The sequence below is a fragment of the Phaethon lepturus genome, unplaced genomic scaffold (genome assembly GCF_000687285.1).
Source record: "Phaethon lepturus isolate BGI_N335 unplaced genomic scaffold, ASM68728v1 scaffold5820, whole genome shotgun sequence".
Lineage (NCBI taxonomy): Eukaryota > Metazoa > Chordata > Aves > Phaethontiformes > Phaethontidae > Phaethon > Phaethon lepturus.
Genome location: NW_010509704.1, coordinates 27212 through 42408, shown reverse-complemented (window position 1 = coordinate 42408; position 15197 = coordinate 27212). Strand labels below are relative to the sequence as shown.

Here is a 15197-nt window from a genome sequence, read left to right as displayed (position 1 = left end):
AGCAGGTTGCCCGTATCGGTTTGACTGTCGGTAGCTGGTTGCTTTGGGTTTATCCGACTGCTTGTCCCCGTTTCCGAAGAGCTTCGGTGTGGTCGTGCGGCGGGGTCAGGGAGCATCGGAACCGCTGACTGTGGGCGCACAGATTTACGCAGGCTCTTGGTTTGGAGGGACGGGTGAGCTCTGGAGGTGCTGTTGCGTTGTCCTGCTGCGAAGTGTGTGCAGACCCAGGAACCTTTAGCCCTTGGAACAAAAACCAACGACTCCGGAGTCGGCAGCAGCTCCCGGGGACCTGTCACTGCAGTATCTGTATTCTCCGAAATGCTTTGCTTGCCGTAGGTATTTCTGTCACCGCCGTCACACAGGCTCTAAACAGTGACAATATTTGAGACGTTTTCTCGCAGTGTGATGATAGGATGGAAATGGAGATGACATTTTAGATGATTTTACTCCTTAATTTTGCCTGCCTTCAGCCTATACCGACTTCCAGATACTGCTACTTTACTTTTTTTTTCAATTTGCAGACAGCATTTCCCCTCGGTGGCTGTTGCTGTCTTCAGGCAGGAGTGATAAAGCTATCAGCAGAAAAACTAATCGTAGTATTTGCGTATGGGACTGCACGACGCTGGGGATAAATCACATTTTCTTGCCATCCTTATCTCTTCGGTTTGTAGGAAACCGGGATCTGCCACTGCAGACGGGCACGTGTTAAAGCGGTTCGTTTTGGAGCGTGGACGTGTTGACGTTTAATTTGTCACTGCTTCCCGTCTCCTTTTATTGAGCCCCAAACTAAATAAGTTGAGCAGTTGGTCTGCTCAACGGGAACATTACTTACCTATTTCCGATGGCTGCCCTGTAAATTAACAGTTCTAGCCCTGTGCAGAAGGGACGGTGTTTTCCGAGCTGGTGTAAGGATTCCTCCTCTTCAATACATCGGTTCTCGGTAACGGCGGTGGCTTTCCTGTGCCAGCGCAAACCTGAGCCCGAGGTTTGCTGCAGCAGCAGACCTGCGCTACCTTGGACTAGCTTGCTGGTAACCGTGTGGCAGAAACCTCCTGGGGAGGGAACTTAACTTAATCTGGGTTAACGTGGGGAACTCGGGCGGACGTGCCCTGGCTTCGCGCAAAGAGGCATGTTCACGTTAGCGTGGCTTTTGTCAGCCTTCAAGTTGTTGGTTTTTTAATCTATGTCGAATCAAGTTTTTGTTTTAGTGTTTTTCTTCGTTTCGTGTGGGGATGAGTCAGCGTGAAGTGGGTCTTGCTGTCTTAGGGACTGGTGGGTGTTGAACACGCTGGCAGGCGAGTGAGAGGACAGTTGCTTTCTTACGGTATTCGACTCCTCTGCTCAATGTTTTCAAAACCCTGAGGGGCTGGGGGGACACACGCAGCTGAACAACCCCAGTCTTACCCAGATTCCACCTCCTGGTCTGCCTCAGACATGAGAGAATCCTGCAATGAATAAGTCGGGACAAACAGACCTGAGATTGCGACAGACGCTCTCAGCATGCGAATCGAAATTGTAGAACTGGTCACAAGATCCCCCTCCCTTGGTCTTAAAATTTATGTTCTTCAAACGGAAGCTCCGTTTGAGCCTTATATTAACACAGTTGATGAACAAAGGAGGTGCCACTCGGCTCTCGAAAATGAGACAAAAAAGCCAAAATAGTTGGTGCTTCTGCTGAGAATTGCAGGTTGGAGTCGGAGACCGTGAAGGTTCCTGGGGCGGCTCATCCTGCACCGAGTCCGTTCGTGTCTCACTTTCCTCCTTTGCAGAGGACCGAGCCTTCCCAGGCCCCGACGCCTGGGTTGCTGCGAGGGCAGAACCGCTCACTTTAAACGTCTCCAAAGCCGGTACTTACGGCTTCCTTTGGGAGACGACGCCTTGTGGCGCAAGGAAAGGAGGGGACTGATCCGTGTCGCGTTGCTTGGAGGTCGCTGGTCTCTGAAACGCGCTGTAGCGGGACCGCCGCGTGACAGCACAGGGCGTCGGATATAAATTTGCCTGGCTGGAAGCTCCGATGCATTCAGATTTTCTGTATTGGATATAGTTGCAGCCTGATGCAGATAAAGCTTTAAAATCTGTCGAAGGGCACCCTGTTCTGCAAGTAAGCGGGGAGTTTTTTTAATTGCGGTTGAGATTTTTAACTAGGAAAGTGTAGAGCTACAGAGAAATGTGCTTTCTGCCCCTGGGAATGTTATTCTCTACCAGATGTGCTAAATCTTTAAAGATTAGTCCCAGACCGGTGCAGATTCATCCACCCTTCAGTTCTTTCCTTCGACGTGCAATAGAAGTTCTCCCCTCAATAAGCTTAAATTGTCATAATTGAGTAACGGCGAAGGGAAGCCTGGGGCGAGGCTTCAGCCGGCGGCAAGAGGTTTATGTTTGTAAGGAATCTCCCTAAACCGGTGAGAGCAGGGCGGGGGTTTGGGTGTGGGGGGCAGCGGAGCTGGGGTCGTTTCGAGAGCGAAGTACCAGGTGCTGTACGGGGAAAGCGCCGTACGTGCCGTTGGCTCTCGGGAGGGATCCGGGCTCGGAGCGCCGCGTCTCCGCCCGTGGAGCCGCTGTATCCGTGCAGCGAAACGTAGAGTTCGTGCGTACGTGTCCTGTGGATTACTCCATCCAACTTCTTTATACTGTGGTTTAGGAAAAAAGGGATGAAAGGTCTCCATTTATAAATCTAATTTAAGAGCTGGTTTCTGCAACTGGAGTAGTGGAGTTGTCAGTATTTCCTTCAGAAATTGTACAGGCTTAAACTTGCTTTTAGAAATTGAGTTGAATTATACCATACAAAGGGCAAATTTTTAATTCAACAAAATCCGCTCTGGCTATTTGTCAAGAAAGAAGCGCAAGCAGTTCTCAGCTACCCTTGCTCGTGTATAATGTCACGAGCCTCCGTTTGAAAGGAAAAGATGAAGCTTGGCTCAATTTTGGATTTCTGAGACATTAAATATAGAGAAGATAAATAGGTAAAGCTTCTGTTCTTGCAGAGTAGATGACGAATATAAAAGTTCTATGATAATATTTACGGGGCAAAATGTTGGGGGGTATAGGGCTTGCTTAAACCAAACTTTACTTGCTGGATCCTGAATATTCATGGCATGAGCATCGACACAGTCGGAAGGTAACTGTGTGTATAAATATACCGAATATACACATCCACCGATCCGCGGTCAGCATTATACAGCGTAGTAATTAAATTATCGTATTGCAGCCAGCTATTAACTAATAAGTCAGTAGATGTTGGGGGTTTATTTTGGGGAGGAATTAGAACTCTTAGATACTCTTTCTTCTGACCTTAACGGAGCCCCCATCTGTGGAAGGATTCCTTATGGAAGAAGTGGAAGTTAAACGTATCAGTTTAATCATGAAGGGAAAGTTTGATTTTAATAAAATTAAATACGGCTGCTTTTGGCAGCTTCTCTCACAGACTGGCAGCTAAAAACAACTTTATGTAGTTCACTGAGCTTGGGGAAAAAATGTCAGATTTATGCATTTTCAGAGACAGTATAATACACTGTTCTTTGCAAGCTAAACTTTTTCTATTAAAATAATTTGTGGATTAGTTCACTGATATATGCAATCCTATATTCAGCTACAGCGTTGGTGGCACAGGAACTCTGGAAAAGTTGTCCCTGCGACATAAAAGTTTTATTTATTGTGTTTTTCTATAGGTAAAGTGGAAACCTGAAGTTGGCTTTAAGTGTTTGCAATCTGAGAAATGATGTGAAAAAGCAGCTCAACTAAGTGTACATTCTTTTCAGTCTTTTCTTTTTTGTGTGAAGGCTTTTGTCTTTGTATCTTTGCATTATTTGTAAATGAAATGTAATAAAAGTTCAAATGTTTTTGTCTCTGGCTGCTTAGCTTTTTTCTTTGTTTCTTTTGTTGTTTGTTTGCTTGTTGACTGAGGGTTTTCAGTGTTGAAATATTGGTGTTTTCAGTGGTCACGTTTATAAAGAAACAGCAAAATCAGATTATTTTGGTTAGCTGGCTTCTGACAGGTCTGAAAAAGGGAACTCTATTACTCTTCAAGAGGAAACTGCAACTGATCGAAAAGATGCAAAGCATTGTGAGAAGTCTCAAAATTTAAACGATCTCCCAAAGCATTCCCTGAGTTCTGACGTCTCGTGGCGACGGTGTGACGACTGTCTCTCCTCAAGTCAAAGCCTTGGTCACGTTTCTGGAGCGCTGCAGAACTTTCTGGGGTAAGGAGAGTGAGTCTGTCTGTCTGTTTGAGTTGCTGGATTTTTGAAAGAGAAAATGAGCATGTAAATGTTCAGACTTGCCTGATTAGGTGGTCATACGTGCGTGCTTCAGCAACTGGGTGTAGCTTTCGCAGCAGTAAATCTTGGGCTAGGTTGGTCATCAAAGTAGAGGTAAGTAGAGCCAGTGATGAAAAAAAGTTTTACGCTACTAAGGCAGCTGGGACAGAATGACCGACTCCCGCAACGTGGCAGTTATTTATTTCACAGCGCTTTTGAATGGAATTAATCTTTTTTTTTATACTGTTTTATGCTTGTTTGTGGGAAAGGTTCATCTGTGATCAGTATTGTGACCCGAGGGACAGGGCTGCTGGGGACAAAGCTGTCGTTCTGGTTGAGTATTTTGTGTGAAGCGTAACGAAGTCAATCGGCAGCCAGGCTGCGTGCGTGCCCCTGACTGTCCGGTGACCAAGCGAAAGGCTAGTTCATTTCTGGTCCCAGCTTGGAAACCCACCATCTCTGGCCATATCCACTTTGGAATCAGCTTCTTGGAAGCTACAAAACATCCCTTCAGTACTTAAAGCCCTTCTGGGTAGGAGATACTGTACTCTGGACTGCCTCATCTGCATTTTTTCCTTTTGGTGAAAGAAAACTTAGTGTCACTTTTGATGACAGTCTTAGAACGGCGAATGGAGATGTTCTCTAAGCGATCAGCAAGTGAACCGTCTCTGAACGAGCCAGTTAGCAAAACTAGTGTTCTTTTGGCAGATCTCTGCTTATGCTGTTGCCTCTGGAATGTGAAATTCAAATGCGCGTAGCTGTGGAGACCCGCGCTCGGTAAAGTGCAGCTCTGGAGAGAGAAAGTTGTGTTTGCACCTTGCTTGTTTGGTAACATTGAGCAGAAGCGGCACATGCAATGTATGGTATTTGTCATATGGCCTCATTCTAAAGCGGAACTTCCAACTAGCTTGCAAAACTGCACTGTTAAGTATTCGACAGGAACTGCCTTTCTGATGAAACCGTGAGCAAGTCTGAAACTATGGACAAGTTTCAGTATAATTAACGTGAGCTGCTTACCGAAGCGTCTTGTAAAGTTTGGCTTTTATTGTCTCTTTAGGCAGACTGGAATGCTGCTGGGTTACTGTTTACCTGGAAGAGACTGGGGATTACAGTAGTGCAGGATTTAAGACTTTCCAGGTTACCAACTCCAGAATCCCGCTGCGAGTCTCTGCTGTTCCCAGCTCAACTGAGCACCCATGATACTAATGGCTTCAGTTTTCCCAGCTCCTCGGCTGTCTATTTGTGGGAGCCCTGGCACGGTGTCGTAAGGCAAATCAAGCGTAAAGCTTTCCTTAGTCGTTCTAAAACTAACCACCGCTTACAAGAACCAGGTAGGACAGCCCAACTAGAGGGAGGTTCTTGAATGAAAAAGTGGCCCTCTGCATTTGTACTGCTAACAGAATTATTAATTCAGCTGGGGGCTCTCTAGCAGTACTATAGCTTTTGAGGGTTTCTCTGTTACACATCTGTATCAGAAAAGTTTCAGAAGAGGAAAAAGCAACATGCACGTGACCAAGGAGAAGTCTCGTATTTATTATCCAACATTCCAGAACAAAGATACTCTCCTTAAAGTGCTTTTTTTAATCTTTTGTGAGCAACTTGTACATAGGCTGCTCTCTGTGTCCTTTTCAGACTAGTGCTGGGTTTACTTTGCAGTAGGTCTTGAAAAGGAACACAACATTCACAACTTGAAAGCCTTTGAGTAGGGAAAAGGTTCCTGGGAATCATCCACGCTAAACTTACTCGAACAATTCCAGCTACCGCAGGTAGCTTCTCAGCACATCTTTTTCCATGTAGCGTAGCAAACGAGTGTTTACAGCAGCACAGGCTTCTATTCACACTTGCTGTCTACACCTCTGCTGTTCCAATAGGTTTTTGTAGCATTTAAAGAAAGTTGCTGTTGTAGAAAAGATGCCAGATAATGCATTGACACTTGGTGCTGTGCGGAGTGCAGTGGTACGTTACTTACAGTTCTTTAGACAGTATACCAGAGCAAGAGTGGGGCAGCTGAGCACGTTTTTTAAAGCAAGTTTGGCTGGACAGACGTTTAAATCGGAGGTTAGTCTTGCTGAACTCTAAATGTTTCATAGTCTTCTGGAATGGTGTCTGAGGAGGATGAGATTAAAGCAAATATAGATTAGAAGTAGAACCAGAAGTAAAAAATAGAATAAGCTACTGCATGACATCCCCTTACAGTTGTCTGTGTAGGCTATCCAAGAACAAACTGACATCTGGAAAGCAAAATGGCAAAAAGAATCAGCAAAACTTAACTCACCATTGCAGCGATAACGCAGGTTTGACCAAATAATGTTCTCTTGGGAGAAGCAGAAGACTCCCAGGCGTCCTCCTCGCATGGTTGTATCAAGGACAACTCCAGTGTCTGCTACCACTTCAGGGCCTTCATAGAAACGAGCTCTAGAAGAGAGTAAGCGTATGTAGGACATGAACACCAGCCTGATAAACCCTTGTGGAAACTGTTCCTCAGTCAGACACTCTCCCTCCTCTTTCCACAGTCCACCACAGGACTGCACTAGAGATGCTGCTTTTGTGTGTTAAGCTTCCGCTCAGCCACGCAAAGGAAATTGCAAACGCTTTACCTGATGTATCCAACTTGAGGCCGATGTTGCAGGAACCAGCGGTAAGATGTCTTGTCCTTCCAGCCAGAATTGCGAGGGTCTTTCCACAGCAATTTGACCTGGTCTGTGGTGTCTCCGGTGTGCCAGAGAGAATTGCGGAGATACTCACCTGGGCCGGTTTTAGACTTCACTGCCTAACACGGAGAAGAGACTGGTAAAATGTGTGGATAAAGCATTGACTGACTGTAGCTGCTTGCCCCACCGTATGTGTCCAAGCAGTGCAGCTAAGAAAAAGGCAAAAATCCACTACTGAATTCTTTTTTAATAGCTTCCTTACCTTTAATTGGATTCCAGGTTCTGCTACTGCTCGGAAGGGGTTTGCCTGCCAGTAAGTCTGTTCCATCTGCTTCCACATGACCACATAAAAGCTGGAACTGTCCTGGTAGCCAAATATGAAGCCAGCGTAATCATCATCTGTGGCAGTGTTGACGTGGAATGTGCCCTCAAAGTCCACTCCATTGAATGCCGTGTAACCTGTAATTGGTAGATTACCTTTCTTTCTGTAATGTAGGTCCCTTTCGTTCTGTATGCACATTGGGTAAGTGGATTTTGCTAAGCCAAAGCTGAAGACTTTGCCTACTACAGAAAATATTTCCCCAGGGGGTGGGTGGAATCATTAAGTAGTGTCCAAAATACTTGTAAAGGCTGCACTGAGAAGTATGCAGTTAATGAGCGATGATTTTCCAATAGGACAAAAATAAGTGCCTCACCTACAGCCAGGCCAGGGTCGCTGTTCATGGTCTGGACGATTTCCATGCCCTGAGAGAGATGAATGTTGACTCATCAGTATAGTTCCAAATGTACTGATGTTACTCTTGTTATATGACCAGGGTAGAGGTACACCAGGGGTGAGACTCTAGGATTAGGACGTTGTTGAACAGTACCATTAAGCCTGCAGGGTCTTTGAATGAAAACCGCATCCAGTTTGGTATGGGTTTGTTCCCACCTGACTCACTAGCCCGTTCTGGAGCAGTCGCCTACCTGGTTGAGGACGATCCAGTTGGGGTCAATCTGTGCATCACCCTCAGGGTCCAATACAACCGTCTGGAAAGCCCTGAAGTCTGTTAGTGTCACTTCTGCGTTCTCTGGGCACACATCAATTCTGTCAATCACCATGTCTCTGTCGAAGTCATCTTCACAAAGGTTTCCCACACCATCACCTGAGAGCATGATAGAAGAAAAGGAGTAGCAAGCTTTCATTTAATTTCTCTTACCCCTTGCACCCAAGTTTACTCAGCTAGCTTTTGGCTAGCACAGTTTAAGGTAGCCATGTCTGTGCAAGGTTAAGAGGTGCTCAGAGCACCGGTACACTCTTCCTTTAAGTCAGTTGCAAAGAAACCCTGAGGCTTCTCCTGCTTGCAGGGATGCTGTGAACAGAAGAAACACCTCAACTTGTAGACACCTCTGGAGGAGAGCTTTTCCCAAATGTGATCCTGATGTCAGGGTAATTAGAGACCTGAAAATGAGCAGGACTGTCTCAAGTCAGTGCTGAGATGATCTTGCTTCCTGTCTATCTCTAGAGGTGAGACTGATATGCATTGGCCACCCAAGCAGAGCTAATGTGCATCCGTTTCCCTTACCGTCTGAGTCTTCTTGGCCAGGGTTGGGGACAAGCCGACAGTTGTCAGGGCCTGGAGGTTTCTCATCTGGAATCCCATCGTCATCGTCATCATCATCACATTCGTCTCCCAGCCCGTCGTTGTCTGTGTCCACCTGGGAGCTGTTGGGCACTGATGGGCAGTTATCCCGTGTATCTTGGTGGCCATCCCCATCACTGGTGGAGAAAATTACAGGTAAAGATTATCCACTGACATGTGCTTTTAAAATAAGTATACAACACTTTTCTAGGAGCTGGGATCCTCAACAAGATCATCAGAAACGGGTGATTTTAGCCTTATAAAGTCTTCAGCTATTAGTTACACAAACAATAGATCAGAAAGCTAGGTTGTCATGGAGTTGCCAGCACATGCCTTCCCCACTCCCCATCCCCAAGATTCCATGCAACTCTTAAGTTTAATTTTTGCAGCGAGCTCTCACCTGTCTTGGTTGGTGTCGCAGACGTCTCCCACTAGATCGTGATCGGTGTCTTTCTAGTAAAATAAAGCAATAATCATTTAAACTTTCTGTAGATCAAGAGGAGGATTAGGCAATAAAGAGAACGAAGAGAGGTGTTAGCCTCAGGTCATTCTGATTGAAAACAAAGCTGACAACAGTGGGGGAGTTCCTTCTGCAGGATCATCAGGCATCAAGTTGCCCTGATGAATTCAAGCAGTGCTATTTCTAAACACATGAACAGGGTAGGAAGAGAGAAGTCCAAAGCGCAACGCTTCCTCTCTTACTCGTCTACACACCAGGACGTTTCATCTCGAGGGGCTGTACTTTTGTAGGGCAGGATGGCAGCTAAGATTTGCAAGCGGTCGTCTTGGTGAGTTACCAGGTAGGCACACCTCAGGCAGATGACATGAGCACTGTCTTGAGTGAGAAAAATGAACCCATAAGACTGCGAAATGGGGAGTGCTTACTTACCTGGTCTGGGTTACTGACTGTTGGGCAGCTGTCACACACATCTCCTACTCCATCACCATCACTATCTTTTTGATCAGGGTTGGGAACTCTTTTACAGTTGTCCATTGGGTTTTTGATCCCTGTAAAACGTGCAAAGTGGACCCATCAAGACAATGGGGCTATTAAGATCTAGGCAGCAAGATCTCTTTTGGATGTAGGAGATGGCAAAAATCTAGCACACTTGAATTCATGTCATAAAGCAACAGTTCAATTTTTGTGCACATTTTACACGCTTTTAAGTTACATCCTAGCAGCCATGGAGGACAGAAGAGATCAGCAGCAACTGACCTTAAAACATACTCCAGACTGCATCGTGATGGAGGTCTGAGCATGCTATTGCCCCTGAGCCTAAGAGGAAATGTCCTTAACCGCATTCCTTAGAGAAACTTAAAGAACTGAAGACCATGTCTCCAGCCTGGCATCGTATCTGGGCAGGAGTGAGCGGACAACAGCATGAGGATGAAGCTGTCTGTGGTTTCCTAAACCATGACCAGAGTCTTTCTTTCATCTAAAGTAGACATCTATATAATTATAAAATAAGTCAAGGTTAATCTTGGCTACTTGACATGGAAGATTTAGACAGTGCCTTTTCAAGGCTCGAGACAGGACAGGAACAATCTAACTGGCAACCTATATGACTTCACTTCCCACTTCTCTGCATTTACCTACTACACCAGCGAATTGTGCCAGCAGGCAGCTACTTGGCAGGATGTAGCCAGACCCAAACAGCACTAGATGCACTGGAAATACACTGTAAATAAACAGTCTGTCTCAGGCCAGCAGCAGTTGTGTTTTCTGGCTTTTGAAAGCAGGCTTTGTGCAAATACAGCATCATTGGCACACACACTGTTTCTCGAGCCAGCCAGGTTTTTTCCCCACAGAAGACAGCCCTGACACACACCGCCTTGAGCCAGTAGCTGCTGAGAACTTGGATATTCCCATACTTCTTTGTAAGTTTAAATTGCAGCACAAAGTAGTGTCCCTGGCTGGACTGAGATCAGTTTGCATGGTACATCTTTCTTAAGCCTGACACAGGTGTGACGTGATTGTGTACAGTAAGAGTGCTAATAAAAAATTGTTAGCACCATCCTGAAGATAGATCTTTAAACCTTGCAAGAGCTGAATTGTGAAGGATGCTGGCTTGACTGCTCATCTTGGCATCTGAAGAACTGAGCTGTGCTTCATCTCATCAGAAATTAGTTCTACTCCTGCAGAGCTCAAGCCTCTGGAGGCTGGTACCTGCCGTGAGGATCTCTAGCTGCATGCCGAATAGCTTTCTGGTTCCTAGCTCAGTATATATGCACCTCTCTGAAGACGCTCTCCAGCTGCTCTTACCATCACCATCCATGTCATCGTCACACTCGTCTCCTCTCCCATCGCCATCAATATCCCGTTGATCATTGTTCTTCACTTGGCGACAGTTGTCACAGGCATCACCAAAGTTATCCTTGTCTGCATTACGCTGATCTGTGTTGCGTGTGTACACGCAGTTGTCCTGCGGGAGAGAGGGACTGGCTGAGGGGAAATGTTTGGCACTGAGCATGCAAAGAAAGACAAAAGATCTGAGGTATGTGACCAGCTGCTCTGAGAAGCCCAGCAGCCTCTCTGTGGCCAGTCTTGGTTTCCTCTATTCAGCCTAGTCACGGCCTGTTCAGGGAATACCAGTAGCACGTGAAAATATCTCCAGTCAATGCTTGCCCAAGTGAGAGAGATTCTCCCGAACTCTCAGGGGACCGTGACTTGTAAAGTCCCTTCAGTGCCATGATATTCTCTCCTGTCTGCCCCTTTTTAGAGTCTTCAGACCATCCAGATTAAAAGGACGCATTGCATGCTGTGCCAGGCAGGTTCTCTAACCTCACATTAAAGGTGTAGGCAGTTGCTTTGCAGGACCTGTGGGTACATTTAGGTATGGCAGGGCTTAAGCATTAGAATTCAAACCTCAGTATTTAATATTCCATCTCCATCAGCATCATCGTCACAAGCATCTCCAATTCCATCCCTGTCTGCATCCTCCTGGCCAGAGTTGGGGACAGTCATGCAGTTATCCTAAAAGCAAAGCAACAAAGAGCCTGCTAGCAAGCTGTGCGTGTCATTTAGTCTGAGTTCTGAAGGCTGGGCAGGGTCTCACCAGCACCCAAGATCTGCCCGCAAACCAGAATGCCCAGTTCAGGTTAGGCATTCCTCTGACATACTGTTTCCAGCTAAACATGAAACAACTCTATCTTACCTTGCGGCATTTTTTGTCAGAGCAGCGTTGCTTCTCATCAGGGACTCCATCAATGTCCGTATCCTTCCCACAGACATAGCCATTCCCTGCCCACCCCACAAGGCACTGGAAGACAGTAGATAAACAAAATGAGGCTGCTGGTGAGTCCCCTGATGGCCATATGCCTCCAAAATTAAAGGCTTTACATGAGAACCGCCACAAAACATTGCAAATCCAGGTACACAATGCTCTACAGGAAAAATATTGTCTGGAAGAAACAGTTATGCTGTAAATAGCATTTTAAATAGCTCAGATACAAGCTCTCTGCTTGTTCCTGAGATTATAAAAACGGATGCAGAGGCAAAACTTCTTGGCTCCAGCAGGTTGCTGAACAATGCTTCTCCCTACTCAGCTGTGTGTAATACTCCATGACAAATTTGTAGCGCTCCAGGCAAAAAACATCCCAACCAACCAACAGTGGATCTGAGGTGCCAGGAGCAGTCCACTTCTCCAGAGAGCACTGAAGAGGAACTGCAGCTCGGGTGTTAATGGAGAGCGGGTCTGTGTCGGGAAGGCACGCTCTCCAGGAGAGGGCAGTGGCAGACCCAGGAGAGCAGGCACAGTGCAAGGGAAACTGGAGTGAGCAGACCCGGATCGCAGGGAGGTTTGAACCTTACCACGCAGGAGATGGACCCGTCGCGCTCCACGATGCACTGTGCTTTCTCATGGCATGGACTAATTTCACCATTAGGGCAGCGTCGCACTGTCTGGCTCTTGCAGCCATTGACTTGATCCCCAACAAAGCCAGGTTTACAAGCCCCACACTTGTAGGATCCCTGCAAGAAAAAGCAATAGAGAATTAACTATAACGTGAGTCCTGGCAAACCTTTGCTGTAACCTTCCTCATCAGCTGGATTGCCACAGCAAACAGAGGCCCCAGAGCCTGGGGAAGAGAGATCCACATGAGGCTTTCTAGTAATATTTACCCGTGTATTGATGCAGATAGAATTTGGGACACAATTTCTGGCGGCGCCTGTCTCGCATTCATTGATGTCAGTACAAACCTGCCCAGGAAGAACAAAATAGACATTAACTTCACTCTTAAGCAGACACCACATCACATTACAGAAATAGGGCATCACTAGATGCAGAAGCAAAGCCCCTGACACACCTTACTAGGACCCACAGCTCAAAGTTTTCCTTCAGACAAGCTTGAGCCAGATCCCAGCAATACTCCTGACCCCAGGCAAGCCGTTCACCCTTTGAGAGTCACCAGAGATTTTAGCCTGGCAAAATAGCTTAGCTCTGAGCTGAGCTGTCAGAGTATCTCCTTACTGTAAAAGGATAGAAGAGAGTCAGTGGAGCAAGAAGGTCAAAGTCCTATGACCAGCTAGCAGCTCTCTAAATAACACAAGCCACATGCCACTCCTGCTTTTGGCGATATACCCTTATAAACCTTACTAAGACTAGGTGGGTTTTTGGGGTTTTTTTGACGGTAATCTGCCTATAGCTGTCAGGGAAGCAGTGGGGGCAGTAGCTGCATCAACTCTTCTGTGTCCCAGTATGAAGGATTCCCCAGGCGGGCTTCACAGCCATAAAGGTTTCAGAGATACAACATTCTGTCCAGCATAAATTCAGCAGAGGCAAGGTCTTGGAGTGGAGGTTGCTTTGCTGTTGATGTGCTAGGACATCCTTGGCAAGTCTCTCCTCTCGCTGCATCAGTCTTCCCACCAATACAGCGCAGTCATCTTGCATTTCCCTCCCATTTCTTTGAGGGCTCCAAGACCTTTGAATTACAATTACAGAGGGGAAAAGAGTTAATGGCTTCTGAAGGAGACAGAAAAGTTTCTGGGCCTTACCTGTTTGTTGGCCCTGGCATAAGCTAGTCCAACCCCTTCCACCATTTGCCCAGTGAAGCCAGGAGGGCACGGATCACAGCGGAAACCAGGGGTGGTGTTAATGCACTGGACCTTCGGGAAGCAGGGGTTTGCATTGCACTGTAAACAAGAAAGAGGTTGTGCAGAACTGTGAGGCAGGCTCGCTCAAGTCCAGCTGTGAAGGCAGCTCTCAAAGCAGGCCTTGTTAGGTGAGATCCAGCTATTGTACTTTTATTTTTAAAGAATAAAACAAAAATGCATAGAAATTCCTGGCCTTCCTTGCAAGTGGAAAATGCAGCTTCCTCATTTCAGTTGTTCTCCCAAGTTCCAATATATGCAGAGAAGTAAAACAAATCAACTTTCAACTAATTCTTCTTAGGTGACATCAATTGCCCAGGCAAAGAGCTGGCTTCACTTCACACTTTCCTTCCTGGCAGTCCCTGAATCCAGAGAACTGGATAATTTCTTACATTGGTTTTGAAAGACAAGAATAATTGTTTGTTTACTACCCTGCAAAGCAATTGTCTTTCCAAAGTTTCTATTAATGCTTGCTTTATTTTCTCCAACACTTTATTATTTTCACCGAATTCTTATGCTTTGTACTGGCAGATGCATTACATTAATACAGCAGTTTCCACGTTTTGGTGACTAACAGATTATCATCAGTCTCAAAATCTCTCATTGATCCTTTTAACTTCAGCGGGTTTTTAAACTGAAATGCTGTACAGGTGATACAGCTTTGCAAGACACAGTTGCTTGGTGGACTACTCAGCAAGCATAGGACTATGGTTCGAAAACCACAGAACTAAGGAATCTTATGGCCGTGCAAAATTAATGGTTGAGTAAAGATGTGATACACACAGAGAGTAAACTTGATGGAATGCTACACTTTCTGAAAAAATAATTAAACAGTATCTGCCTAGCAAGGTTGGATTTAAAGGCAGTAGTAAAGCAATACGAGTAGTGTGGTAAGATTTATTGTATAAAGGATTCTTTGGGAAGCATTTGATTCTGTTCCACACATAATAAATCTTATCTCTAACAACTCATCAGCCATTAGCTCAAAAGATTGTAAGACCAAAAGGGACTGTTCTGGTCTTCCAAACTCGCCTTCCTGTGTGGTACAAACCAAAAGATTTATTTTGTTTGAGCCTGTGTATCATTTAGAAAGAAACGCCTGGCTAGACTGGATATAAAACCAGCATGGAACAGAGCTTAAGGGAGAGTGAGATACAGACTTCCTTCCAGTGAAATGATGTTTCTGTTGAACTTCAGCTCCTAGGGGAATTGCAAGACTTTTCTTTATAACCAAAGGACAAACCTGCAACATTCCAAGAAAAGCAAGCCAGTTTTGTAACTTCCAGTCTGTCCTACTTGTTTTTTACCTCATTGATATCTGTGCACTGGGAACCATTGCCTGAATAACCTGGGGGACAGGGTCCGCAGCGGAAGCCGGTGCCGGTCTCAGTGCAGGCCACTCCAGGGAAGCAGGAGTTTGGGAGGCATCTGTTAAACTGTGTCACAGTGATGACAGGGCCTGTCGCCTCGGTGTGCATGCCTAGAGGACAAGAGGAATGTTAAGAACAGAGCTGTCACTGCCAGAGACTATCGTCAGGTGGTTCCATCGTCTCAGAAGATACCAGTGTGCTTCACGCAC

At 45.9% G+C, this 15197-nt stretch overlaps 1 protein-coding gene across 1 annotated transcript in view; it reads right to left on the bottom strand.

The window, feature by feature from the left end:
* Positions 1–5783: 5783 nt before the first annotated feature.
* COMP (cartilage oligomeric matrix protein) overlaps positions 5784–15197 on the bottom strand; it is a 16131-nt gene continuing 6717 nt past the window's right edge. Inside the window, exons 4-19 of the mRNA XM_010282445.1 lie at positions 14926–15098; positions 13523–13660; positions 12650–12727; positions 12341–12499; positions 11685–11789; positions 11396–11503; positions 10793–10952; positions 9419–9537; positions 8930–8982; positions 8473–8666; positions 7874–8052; positions 7603–7651; positions 7170–7366; positions 6854–7026; positions 6532–6671; positions 5784–6362 (exon numbers count right to left, since the gene is read on the bottom strand). Of these exons, the coding sequence (XP_010280747.1) occupies positions 6316–6362; positions 6532–6671; positions 6854–7026; positions 7170–7366; positions 7603–7651; positions 7874–8052; positions 8473–8666; positions 8930–8982; positions 9419–9537; positions 10793–10952; positions 11396–11503; positions 11685–11789; positions 12341–12499; positions 12650–12727; positions 13523–13660; positions 14926–15098 (2072 nt within the window). The 3' untranslated portion in view covers positions 5784–6315. The remainder of the gene's footprint in view (positions 6363–6531; positions 6672–6853; positions 7027–7169; positions 7367–7602; positions 7652–7873; positions 8053–8472; positions 8667–8929; positions 8983–9418; positions 9538–10792; positions 10953–11395; positions 11504–11684; positions 11790–12340; positions 12500–12649; positions 12728–13522; positions 13661–14925; positions 15099–15197) is intronic.